This window comes from Acanthochromis polyacanthus, chromosome 21, assembly GCF_021347895.1.
Source record: "Acanthochromis polyacanthus isolate Apoly-LR-REF ecotype Palm Island chromosome 21, KAUST_Apoly_ChrSc, whole genome shotgun sequence".
Lineage (NCBI taxonomy): Eukaryota > Metazoa > Chordata > Actinopteri > Pomacentridae > Acanthochromis > Acanthochromis polyacanthus.
Window position 1 is genome coordinate 495,279 of NC_067133.1, and position 13,526 is coordinate 508,804.

The following is a 13,526-nucleotide window of genomic DNA, read 5'->3' on the forward strand; positions in this document are numbered from 1 at the left end:
GGTCAGTTAAGAACACGTTCGTGAATGCCAAAAATCTTCTTAAAAAGGCTCTAAGAACAGATTTGTTCTTAAGAACGCTTCATGAATGAGGCCCAATGCTCCCACTATGTAAGTAAGTAAGTAAGTAAAATTTATTTATATAGCACCTTTCACAGACAAATACAGTCACAAAGTGCTTCACAAAAAAAAAAAAAAAAAAAAAAAAAAACAGCATAAAAGAAAAGAAAACACAATAGAAACTCAAATAACAAGTATGACTTAAAACAATAAGAATGGTGATCATAAACAGTCACATATCAGGTGAGTCTAAAATGCTTGGAGAAACAGGTGGGTTTTAAGATTACGCTTAAAAGCCTCCACGGAATCAAGACAACGCAAGGATAGTGGAAGAGCATTCCAGAGCTGTGGAGCAACAGCCTGGAAAGAACGACCACCGCGAGTTTTAAACTTGGTTCGGGGAGCCGCAATAAGAATTTGATCAGATGATCTCAGCGTCCGGGGGGGAACGTAAGGACGCACAAGATCTCTGATATAGACAGGAGCCTGATCATGGAGGGCTCTAAAAGTTAACACCAAAATTTTAAAATAAACACGATACTGGATTGGAAGCCAATGAAGATTTTTTAAGACTGGGGTAATATGAGTTCGCCTATTTGTACGAGTCAATAACCTTGCTGCAGCATTTTGAACATGCTGTAGACGAGAAAGCTCATTTTTGTCAAGACATGAAAACAGACTGTTGCAGTAGTCCAAACGAGAAGAAACAAAAGCATGAATTATCAACTCAAGGTCATTTTTAGATACCATTGGTCTAAGTTTAGAGATTTTCCTCAATTGGAAGAAGCAATTTCTTGTCAGCTGCTTTGAGTGGTGTTCTAAAGACATGTCTTTGTCGAAGATAACACCAAGATTCCGGAAACTCGATTTTCCTGACAAATTAAAATTAGATAGGTACTGATTGATCCCTGCAATGGCATCATCAGGAGCCAACACCAATGTTTCAGTTTTCTCGTCATTAAGACTCAAACAATTTGCGCCCAGCCATTTTTTAATTTCGGAAAGACAAGTTAATAATGAGTTCAATTTATGAATCTCAGAAACTTTAAAGGAACAGTAAAGCTGGATATCGTCAGCAAACAAATGATATGAAACGTCGCTGAACTTTTGAATTAACATTCCCAAAGGGAGGAGGTATAGAGAAAACAAAATTGGGCCCAAAACAGAGCCCTGGGGCACTCCACACCGAAGGTCAGTAGAAACAGACTGGAACTGATTTGCAAGGACACTAAAACTCCTGCCTGACAGATACGAGGAAAACCAGGCCAGGACCGATCCTGAAAGGCCAACAAAATCACGAAGTCGAGTTAACAGGATGTCATGGTCTACTGTGTCAAAAGCTGAAGAAAGATCTAACAACACCCAAACAGTACATTTGCCATGGTCCGCAGACATCAAAATGTCACTAGACACTTTTAACAATGCTGTCTCCGTCGAGTGTAGTTTGCGGAAACCTGATTGAAAAGTGTCGTAAATATAATTTTTCCCAAGAAAGGACATAAGTTGCTCACAAACAACCTTCTCAAGAACTTTGGACATGAACGGCAGTTTGGATATTGGCCTATAATTTTTTGGCTCCCCCGGATCTAGATTGGTTTTCTTCAGAAGAGGTTCGACAATTGCATGCTTAAGGCAAGAAGGAAAAACACCACTGGAAAGGGACATATTTGTCAATTTAGTAATCCATGGACCAATCACATCAAACAAATTTTAAAAAAGTTTACACGGCAAGGTATCAAAAGAACAAAACGAAGGCTTCATTTTGGATACAAAAGCTAAAATGTCATCCTGGGATACCAGCTTAAAGGAGGACCACTTAAATGTTACATGCTCAGTAACAGCAGGATACGTAAAGGATGACATTTGGATTTTGTCCCTGATAACCTGGATTTTGCCGGTAAAGAATGTTAAAAAATTATCACAATCTGCCTTACAGAACACAGGTGTAATCGGAGCAGCCGGGGATACAATAGAGTTGATTGTGTCAAACAAAACTTGTGGCCTTTTCTTATTAACAGTAATCAGCTTCCGAAAATAATCAGATCTGGCCTCAGTTATCATGTTGTTCAAAGAAGACAAAAGACCCCTGAGGTGTAATCTATGAACCTCAAGTCGAGAGGATTTCCAAAGGCGCTCTGTTTTTCTGCAAAGTCTTTTCATTTCGCGAACAGAATCATTTATCCAGGGGCATACGGGTTTTTTGGACACCAAATTAGATCTAAAAGGTGCAACCTGGTCCAAAATGGATTCGCAGTATCTGTTAAAGCCGAGAGTGAGACTATCTACATCGTGATAGTTCAGGAGCAAATTAGAATCAAACAAAGCAGAAAAACTATCTGCAGTATTTCCAGTAATGAGCCGCCTCCTTATTCTCATCTTGGGAGGTACAGGCTCAGGAGTAAGAATCAACTGAAAAGAAATAAAACTATGATCACTCATGTGAACATCCTCAACACAAAGATTTTCAATATTTAGGCCAAGTGAAAACACTAAGTCTAAAGTATGGCCCTCCTTATGCGTTGGTCCAGAGACATGATGGTCAAAATTAAAAGTTTCAATCATTGTTAAAAATTTCTCTGCTTGGCGACATTTGCTGTCATCAATATGGATGTTAAAATCTCCAAGTATTAAAACCTTCTCCAATTTTATAATTGTAGTTAGAAATACACAAAAATCATTTAAGAAGTTAGAAGCATAGCCAGGTGGGCGATAAACCAAGACACAATAAAATGGATTTGAAGACCCAACTTTGTTCCTAAATATTGTACATGGAGCATTTCTGTTCTTCATAACTGGGCAGAATTTAGCAGCGAGTGTTAAACTCTGGTCATTACAGCCACAATGTATATTTTATTCAATTATTGTCAACATTAATGATTGCTCTCAGGGGAAGTGATGCAGTTTCATATCAAACAACATCAACAAATATTTTCCTGATGATTTATTATTTAAAGACCATAATGTTAACTAGTGTAGGATTTTGTACATCTGTTCAAACAAACGTCAGTCATCGACGACAATAATAAACAGCAGAATCTTCAGCCTTCAGGCTGTTTATGTGTTGAACCTAACTACACTGTCATGGTCGACTAGCCTAGCCGCGCTAGACCCATGTTCTGAAGGCACAAGGGTCTAGGCACGCTCGACAGGGAGGGAGGCGGGCTAAAAGGTTGTCTGTCAAATCACTCTGCAGCAATTGGGTAAGTATACAACCAATCAGCGCAACGAATAGGCTCCTAGAGCGCCGGAAATCAGAGGATGCGGTAGTTCGGTGAAGCCTTATTTATACAGTAAATGGATGAAGCTCAAGTATATTACAGACATGTTAACAGAAAGATTATTCATAGTCGGTGCTAATGGAGCTCAACGACTGTTGTCGTTTTTGTTGTCGACCCCGGCAGAGAATTAAATTCGTTGCCGTGGGTTGTCTAGCACGGCTAGGCTAGTTGTTTCCTGTTGTTTCTGTCAGAATCGTCACGCCTCTGTCGTCACTTCGTTACGCCCGCCTTCTGACTCTACACTTCATGGTGATTGGTCCTGCCAGTTTTAGGAGAATCCAGCCTCGAGCCTTATGGAGGGTAACTAGACCCACCCTGACAGAGAATTAAATTCGTTGCCGTGGGTTGTCTAGCGCGGCTAGGCTAATGGTCGACTGGAGCTGTGAAGAATGAAATACTGACTGAATTCTTTTGGTTTGTTTTGTCTGTAGGGGACGGAGTTCATGCTGCATTTTAGCAGCAATGGATCTTTGTTCTAAAAAGCATTAAAGATTATATGGTGTTCAAAAAAATCCAAACAAGCCAACCAGAGCAGAGAACAGAGAATTCAACAAAACACATTAAAGTCCAGATTGTCTAACTTTTAGTCGTCCTGTCTGAGTCGGTGGAGTTTTCTAAAACAAAGCAGAAATGGTTTCTACTCACATTATTATTGCACCAAAATCTATGTTTAATATTACATTACTAGCTGGAGTCTGCAAAGAGTCAAACATTTACTGGTTTATATATATTTAGTGGGAAGCAACTACAAGCTCCTCAACGCGTTTTACGATCAAAAGTTATTTTTGAGATTATTCTGAAATTTAAACATTTTGTAAATTTTGGTCTAGCAGTAAATTTAAGAATAAGGGTGGAGAAAATACAGCAATCAGTATCATGAAAGACATGCTTGTTGTAGTTGTTTTTGTAGTTGTGAGAAGTCTGATTAAATTGAAAATTGTTTTATTGTGCTTCATTTCTGTTGCATCAAATTTGACTCACAGCTTGAGAATTTTTATAGTTTACAGAGAAACAATATCAGTGTTAATAGTTAACGTGGTTGTCAAGTTATTATTTACTCTCTACTCTAGTGTTTTGACTCTCAACTGGATGATGATGAAGGACAGAGCAGTAGGAAATGAAGCGGAGGAATCAGCTGATCAGCCTGAGGAGGTAGGGCAGCTCGGTTGCTGCTGGAGCAGAATCAGAAGGAGCAGGAAGGAGTGTTTCTGGAACAGTTTTTCAGGTAAAATTTAGAAGTGATTGAGTTGTTCTTGGTAGATTAAATTTTATTTCTACAAGTTTAAAAATGAGACACAGACTCATATATATTTTACTATCAGTAGAGTGTCTACAGATAATCAGATGAGAACATAAAACTGTCAAAGACCAACAGCTATTTCTGTTTGTTGGATTGTAGTATTGAACAATGGAATTTTACTTCTTTGAAGTAAAACATATTAAAATGCGCTCCAGCTCCTCATGGTTTAAGTCTCATACTGATACTACTGAGTCTTGCTGGTTGTTAAGTTTTTGTGCTGGTTTGTTGGTGGTTTATGTCACTGTGCGACGTACACAGTAATAAACAGCTGTGTCCTCAGACTGCAGGTTCTGTCCTGTTATTGTCACAGTTCCTGCAGAAGTGTCTCTGCTGAAACTGAATTTGTTCTTCAGAGCATTGTTTCGGTAAAAGTCTCCTCCTCCCACCTGATCAAAAATCCATTCCATTGCTTTTCCTTCACGCTGTCTGATCCAACCTGTTGCATAGCTGTTAGAAGTCACAGAATAACCAGACTGTTGACAGGTGATGGTCAGAGTCTGTCCAGGCTGCACAAGCATTGAGTCTGGCTGGATGAGATCAATACTGTTCACACCTGTGGAGACACAAATCAACATTATCTCCAGCATTCATCATATTACTGAGTGTTTGTAATGTGTTGATGAGTGTGAATCCAGTGAAAGCTCCTCACAGGATCCAGCAGCCAGCAGCAGAATCAGAGCTGCAGAGAACATGTTGATGTTGGAGCTCAACTGATGTGAGCTCTGGTTTCCTCTCACTGACACAGAAACACACACTTCCTTTTATGTGAGCTTTATTTGCATAATGTTGAATAAATTACATTTAAATCAACAGTGTGTCTTCTGGAGTGACCACACTTGAACATTTAACACAGCCTCTAATGTATCTTCTAGAGTTTTCACATCATTTTCATGTGTGAGAAAAAGGAGGAAAGTGTGGATTAACTTAATCTGAAAGAAACATTAATGGAGCATCTGACTGAGGAGTGAAAAACATGTTTGATGTCAGTATAAATCTTTAAATTAGTCCTGTTTGTCTCTTTATAGTGAGAGAAGACAGAAACTTGTCACACAAAGGCTTCTAATGTATTTTTTTATTTTATTTTATTGCGGCTCACTTCAGATTTCACATAAATATTCCTGTATTTGGGAAACACACACTTCCTTTTATGTGGTTTTTTTTGCATATTGTTGAATAAATTATATTTAAATCAGGATCAAATAGTGCGTCTTCCAGAGTGACCACACTAAAACATTTAGCGCAACCTCTAATGGACCATCTAGACGGTTATTTACTTCAGGTTAATGTAGAAAAACTGAATGTTGTTTTGAAAGGAAAGTTTTCTCTGTGGTTGATTTTCTGCTGTTATTATTGCAGTGAGTCATGATAAACATCCTGACACCAGACTGATAAACTTTATTGATGTGTTTCATTAATAATTGTCCGTTATTCAGCTGAAAAAGTGTCTTTTAAAGCCTGACATGCTTCAGTGCTTCTCACTCAGTGATGGTTGTTGTTCACTTTTTGTACAGCGTTGTTGACTCTTGTGTCACTGTGTCTCTCGTGCACAGAAATAAACTGCAGAGTCTTCTGGTTTGAGACTCTTCACCTCTAAATACACAACGTTTAGAGAAGTGTCTTTGGTGATGGAAAACTGTCCTTGGAGACTTTGAGAGAATATCGTTCCAGTTCCACCGTCAATGCGTCCGATCCATTCCAGTGCTTGTCCTGGTTTCTGACGGATCCAGTGCAGCCAAGTCAGAGAGAGTCCTTGAACTTTACAAGACAGAGTGACTGATTGTCCTGCTCTGCTGACCAGTGGATCTGACGAGGTGAGGGACTGACCCCGAGCAGCTGAAAGGACACAGAGTTTAGATGGCAGCAGCATCTGGAGATCATTTTCTTTTCCTCTGCAGGATCCAGACTTGACTTACCTGAAATGAGAGCGACAAGGAAGAGACTTTGTAAAAGTGTCATGATGAAACCTCAGCAGAGACTGTGAGTGTAAAGGCTCATATGAAGGTTATATATTTATGTATAGTGCAGGAAGAATGGGTGGAGATTGTGGATTTGCATTTTCACCTGTCTGAGACTTTGGAGATACAGTTCTGAAAGATCAGATCAGTGCTGAACTATGAGAGAGAGAGTGAATTATAAACTCCAACAATAGAGATATTATGTATTTGAGCAGTTTGTCATCTGTGAGGAAAAGGAGGAAATTGTGGATTAACTTCGTCTGAAAAAAAAACATTAATGGTGTAGCTGACTGAGGAGTGAAAAACATGTTTGATGTCAGTGTAGATCTTTCAGTTTCATTCAGTTAAAATCAGCGAGAACAGCAGATATATTTGTGCCTTTAAATGAGAGAGGAAAGAGAAACTTGTCACACACTGGCCTGTAATGTCTTCAATAAAGAAACTGCAGCATTTAATTTCATTTACAGTTTTTATTGTGTCTCACTTCAGATTTCACATAAATATTTCCACTTTTGGATTGTTGTACCTTTTATTCTGCTGCCTCATTCCCATTACAATGATTTCAGCACATTGCAATGTTTCCCTTAAATGATCGCTATTGCTGCTTTTTAAGTTTTCATCTAGATAGATAAATAGATGCTTCAATAATCCAGGGGGAATTCAAATGTTCAGCAGCGTACATACAACAACATAAAATAACAAAAAGGCAGGTTAGTAACACTAGCAATAAAGGTTAGTATATGTTCTGGAAATCTTGCTGTACAATACCATACTATAAAAAACTTTCCTAATTTTAAAATCTTTAGAATACTACACAGTATTTACACATTTCAAGGCACAGTGATTTAAAGTGACTTTGACAGGTAGTAAGACAAAGTTATATTGAACTACCTCAGGTGCATGGACATTCTATAACAATAATAACATTGGTCCTAATGTGATTATGACTGTGATCCTCCCAGATCACTCAGTGATGAGTTGTACCGTCTGATGGCCAGGAGGACAGAAGAGTTTCTGAGTCAGTTGGTGGAGCAGGTCAGAAACAGCAGCCTGGAGCTGAAAACACTCCTCTGACTGATCACAGTCCTGTGTAGAGGATGCTGTGTGTTGTTCTGGATGGAGAGAATCTTTCTCTGCTATTGAAAACAGAGAGTCCAGCTCTGTGCTCACCGCTGAGCCAGCTCTCCTCACCCGTCTGTCCAGTCATTCAGCATCCCTCTTTTTAATGCTTCCTCCCCAACAAACTACAGCATACAAGAGAACACTTGACATGAAAGACTGGTAGAACATCCACAGCAGTTTTTGTAGATGTTAAAGGACCCCAGTCTCCTCAGGAAAACAGATGACTCTGTACTTTCCTGTAGATGCTGTCCGTGTTGTCTGACCAGGCCAGTTTATTGCCCAAATCCATCTAGAGATAAACGGAAAGTGTAATTCTTTCTCAAGAGCTACAATAGAAATAAATGCTGTCGGTTTTTGTACAGCTGTTAAACCAACTTCAGTCACTGTGTATATCGAGCACAATAATAAACAGCAGAATCTTCAGTCTTCAGGCTGTTCATCTGCAGATACAGCTGCTCTTTGCCGTCGTCTCTGGAGACGGTGAACCTGCCTTGGACTGACTGAGAGTAGTATTTGTTGCTGCCGCAACAAGTAGCAGCAATCCACTCCAGTCCTTCACCAGGACCCTGTCTGACCCAGTGCATCCCGTAGCTGCTGAATGTGAATCCAGAGGTTGTACAGGTCAGTCTGTGGGATTCTCCAGGTCTTTTAATGACTGATTCAGATTGAGTCAGAGTCTGACCATCAACACCTGCAGAGACAAACAAGAAAATTCTCACTTGTTGTAAGTTTGTAACTTTGTGAAGATGGATGATCAAACCAACATCAGTGAAAGTCTTCACCTGCCCACAAAATGGTAAAAATCAACAATGGTGTCCTCAAATCCATCATGTTAAACTGTGTGTCCACTAGTCTCTGTCATCCTCTCTGCAGTCACATAAGTAGGCTGAAGACGCTTTACATTGACTCCTCCTCACAGGAACAAGAGAGTTGGAGTGTTCTTGGCCTTCATCTTTGTCATGTATGTTGAACTTGGACAGTTACAGTCATTCAATTCAAGGTTTGATTCTTGCGAAATGAAATTGATTCATAATTTATGATATTTCCCAGTTTTTATTGTTAAATGAGGTTTGTCATTCACATTCTGTTTAGACTGTATTTATTTTCTGCACACTGAAGCTGCAGAAATCAGGATCCTGCAAATAGTATGAAATGTAGTTGGCCAACAATAAGAAATAATAGTAGAAGACTGTGGAAATAAAGAGCTGCTCAGAGATGGAAATACACACATGAGAAGATGTTTAGTTTTCCAAAATCCCAGGAAAATTTTTATCAGAAATTATCTTTAATGACGCAACACAACTTGAGAAAATTCAGCTAAAGGAGTGTTCTGAATGGGTTTAATCTTTAGTAATAATATGTTATTCTGCAGTTTTCATGGTCTTTTCTGCTGGGACAAAATACAACAAATATGGAAAAGAAAACATTAAAAAGCATCAAATAATGCAATAAATGTAAAACAAACTATAAGTCAGAAAAAATCTAAAATATTTGGACGCATTTCAATGAAGGGATGACAACTGTAGGTTTTTGTGAAGCTGCTAAGACAACTTCAGTCACTGAGTCTCTCAAATACATGATTGTAGGTGACTAAATATGCTGTGATGATCTCAAACCATGCTAATGGGGTAGCAGACAAAAGCAGATTATGCAGGGCTTTAAAAGCTATAAATGCATAAACCTGTTTCTAAATTTGATGTGCAACTTATATTGAGGTGGAATTTTTAATGAACTGCTTAAAATTTCATCCTTTCACTGTGGAGTGATTTTTCAGTAGTCAGACCTGAACGAGATTTTTGATTTGATTTGATTTATTTGGATCCCCATTAGCTATGGCAATGCCAAAGCTATTCTTCCTGGGGTCCATACAACATCCTTACAATGTATCAATGCAGTTGCATTATTTACAATACAATCCATATACAAATGCAACATAAAACAAAAATAAAAAAATAAAATAAAAATAAATAAATAAAAAATAAAAATAAAAATAAAATGTACACAACACAACAATACACAGACAATACAAAACCGCTCCCAGGTCAGCAGTGATATATAATATTTACATATCATATCTACATAGATCTACATATATTATGTATATTGGTCACACAAAACTTAAATTTCTTTTGCCCTTAGATATTACGATATTTACGAGATAAAAGCTTATTTCATTCCTATCTGATTCAAAATGAAATATGTTGGTACAGCTCACTCATAACTTATTATATCAGAAACATCTGTTAAGATGAACAAGAAAAGTGAGAATTTCTGACATTCGCATTGTACGTATTGAATACGAATTGTTGTTTTGCCCTGTTAATGAAGAAGTGATACCTGTAGGATTTTAGAAGCTAATTTTTTTTCTCTGTTTAGCATTCATTGTTGATTGCCTCCACTGCTGTACAAGTTGTACAAGATTTCATGTAATCTAAGGAAGCATATGTTATAAATAAATAAACATACAGTCCAATATTAGTGGTTATCTGACCAATATAAGTTTTTGTACAGCTGTTCAACCAACTTCAGTCACTGTGTGTCTCGAGCACAATAATAAACAGCAGAGTCTTCAGTCTTCAGGCTGTTCATCTGCAGATACAGCTGCTCTTTGCTGTTGTCTCTGGAGACGGTGAACCTGCCTTGGACTGACTGAGAGTAGTATATATCGCTACCACTACTGGGGTGAATGTAAGCGATCCACTCCAGTCCTTTACCGGGAGCCTGTCTGATCCAGTTCATCTCATAGCTGCTGAATGATATTCCAGATGTTGTACAGGTCAGTCTGTGGGATTCTCCAGGTCTTTTAACTGCTGATCCAGACTCTGTCAGAGTCTGACCATCAACACCTGTAAAGAGCAAATAAACAGAAATAAAATAATATAGACACAAGTTAACTTCTTCATAGATTTACAAAACAGAACACAATTTAAGCGGAGATCTTCACCTGCCCAGCAGACAGTTAAAAGTATCAGTCCTGTGCTAAAGTCCATCTTGTTTAACTCTGACTGTCCACTGTTCTGTTGTTCTCTCAGCAGTCACATATGTAGAGGTGGAAGACAGTTTGCATCGACTCCGCCTTCAAAGATGGAGAGAAGTTGACAAAACCAAAACTTTGAGTTTAGTGATTGATGTAAAATATAAAAATAATCATAAATCATTTCTTCAAATAAGTGCACTTTAGGCCAAAAGTTTGGAAACAAGATGAAATTTGTACGAAAAAAGATCATAGTTTCATTGGTGTACTTTGCAAAAAAAAATAAAACACGATTATAATATGAAGAGTCGCTCATCAAAACACATTTTATTAAAAAATTGTCAGGTATTTGTATCTGTTCTCTTGTTTCTTTAGTCAATTGTTTCTTTCTAGCCATTTCTGTGATAGTTATAGAGATATGGACACAGCTGAGATTTACTGTGATTTTTTTAAATGCAAACTCAGGGTGACTACTTGTCTCCCTTTAAATAGGCAGACTGACTGATTATGAGTTTGGAAACACCTGTGATGTCAATTAAATGACACACCTGAGTTAATCATGTCACTCTGGTCAAATAGTTTTCAATCTTTTATAGAGGTACCATCATTTTTGTCCAGCCCTATTTCATTAGTTTGTTTTTTTAAATAATTATGTTAATCAACAATTCAAAAGTGATGGCTGATTTTGATTATTTAATTTTCAATAAATTTTTATTTATTGTTACTTTTGTGAGTTTCAAGTGATTTCAGCGAGAATTGTGGGTTTTTCCTTCTTTAACTGAGGGGTACCAACAATTTTGTCCACGTGTGTACCTAAGGGTAAATTGAGGAAATGGTGCATATTGATGAAAGCAAAGTCTGATCATGCAGTAAATGCATCCCAAAATACAGAGAATTCATACTGTTTTTTAAGAAAGACATTGCCAACAGAAACCTGAAGTTTCTTCCGAGCATTTGGCCTGTAGTTTATATTTAAATGTAGTTGTGTTTTATTTGTGGGAATTGTAGATGCATATTAAAAACACAACTTCAGACAAATTTCTTTCTATAGCAACTTTAAAATCTTAGTTATTGCTTAAATGTGGCACTTTCACAAAATTTACAAATGTATACATTTGTTTGAAAGAGGAAGTCAGAATTTATGGTCAGTAGTTGAAAATAATTATTAGTAATGAACTTTTACAGGTCAGGAAGCACCCAGCATGTGAACGTTTGTCTGATTGTTGTGTTACTTTTCTTAAAGAGTTCATCACAAAATATCAACAATAAATAGCAGCTCAATCAGTCTTCTGGCTTTGTGATCTTAAAACTTATCTGAGATGAAGAGATTGTGATGTTCAACTGAATTTACACATGAAGCTGCTCTCACTGCTGTTGTTTTTTTTTAAAAATTAAAGCTTGTAATGATGCACCAATAGTCGCTATTTCCAGTGTACATGAGCACAATGAGATCAAACCTCTGAGATGAGTTCAGGGTTTCAGTAGGAGTCAGTCGAAATCAACAGATTTTGAAATCTCCTTGTTGTGACAGAGGAGAGAAAGATTGGATACTGACTGCCCTCTAGTGCTCATTTAAGGGAACTACAGAAGGATTTATTTCCGCATTTAAAACCATGCTTCCATTCCATCCCTAAATATTGTACATTGAGTATTTCTGTTCTTCATAACGAGACAGAATTTAGCAGTGAGTGTTGATTACTGATCAACACAGCAACAGGATGTATTTTATTCATGTTTTAGTGATTATTTTTGTTTTGAGTAATGATTATTCTCAGGGGAAGTGATGCAGTTTCATGAAAACGAACATCAACAAATATTTTCCTGACGATTTATGATTTAAGGTCATAAAGTTAACTATTTTAGGATTTTGTACATTTGCTCAACCAACTTCAGTCATCGATGACAATAATAAACAACAGAATCTTCGGTCTTCAGGCTGTTCGTGTGTTGAATCTGGACAATTAAAAGACACTGTAATGGATAAACTGAGAGCAATCGATAGGAGAACTAGCTGTGCCAAGATAAGCAATCCACGCCAGGAGTCTGTCTGATCCAGGCCATATAATAGCTGCTGAGGATGAATCCTGAGACTGTACAGGTCAGTCTGTGGGACTCTCCAGAACTTTAAACCACTGATCCCGATTCTGTCAGGGTCTGACCATCAGTCCTGCCAAGAGAGTAAAAAGAACAATGAGGATGGATGACAAATAGGAAATATGAAGCTGAAGTCAGAGAAAATCTTCACCTGCCCAGTAGATGGTTAAAAGCAGCAGCCCTGTCCTGTAGACCATCATGTTAGACTGACTCTGCATCCTCTCTGCAGTCAGTTAAGAAGAGTTGACTTCTCCTGACAGGGACGAGATAACTGGACTGTCTGGTATCTGTACAGTTTGTGTAAATAGATGTAAATATTAAATTCAGAGAGAACTTTATTTGAGAAAAAAACTCTGTCATCCGAGTTTGATCTCTTTCTCCTGAGCACCAGAACACAGAGCAGCTGCTTCAGAATGCTGCTGTTCATCTTGACATCCACTTGCCTCAGTAACTTTAAAGATGAACGATTTTAACATACAGTCACTGCTAATGATCAATACATGATACTCCAATGTGACTGAAAATACAGAATGTTTGTCCAGCTCACTCATGAATTATTATGGAAGAAACATCAGTTAAAACGATCAGAGTTTTAATTGCAATTATAGAAGATGCGCTGATTGTCTTGAAATCAAATTTTAAGACACATTTTTGACATATATGCTGTTTAACATATTCAAAAATATGAGAGAAGTCGTTTTATTTCTTTGTTTTTTAACATCAGCCTTAATGTGTTCATCTAGTTA

General features: G+C 37.7%; 1 protein-coding gene and 1 gene segment (V, D, J or C); both read right to left on the reverse strand.

Annotated features, from left to right (window-relative positions):
• LOC127531543 (uncharacterized) overlaps nucleotides 1-5,355 on the reverse strand; it is a 71,418-nt gene extending 66,063 nt beyond the window's left edge. The window contains exons 1-2 of the mRNA XM_051941101.1: nucleotides 5,285-5,355; nucleotides 4,883-5,188 (exon numbers count right to left, since the gene is read on the reverse strand). Coding sequence (XP_051797061.1) covers nucleotides 4,883-5,188; nucleotides 5,285-5,327 — 349 coding nt within the window. The 5' untranslated portion in view covers nucleotides 5,328-5,355. The remainder of the gene's footprint in view (nucleotides 1-4,882; nucleotides 5,189-5,284) is intronic.
• Nucleotides 5,356-7,777: 2,422 nt separating this feature from the next.
• LOC110971380 (immunoglobulin heavy variable 3-48-like) lies at nucleotides 7,778-12,977 on the reverse strand. The segment is given in 4 exon segments: nucleotides 7,778-7,834; nucleotides 7,945-8,001; nucleotides 10,260-10,558; nucleotides 12,932-12,977. Coding segments are annotated over 4 exon segments (459 nt in total).
• Nucleotides 12,978-13,526: the final 549 nt, after the last annotated feature.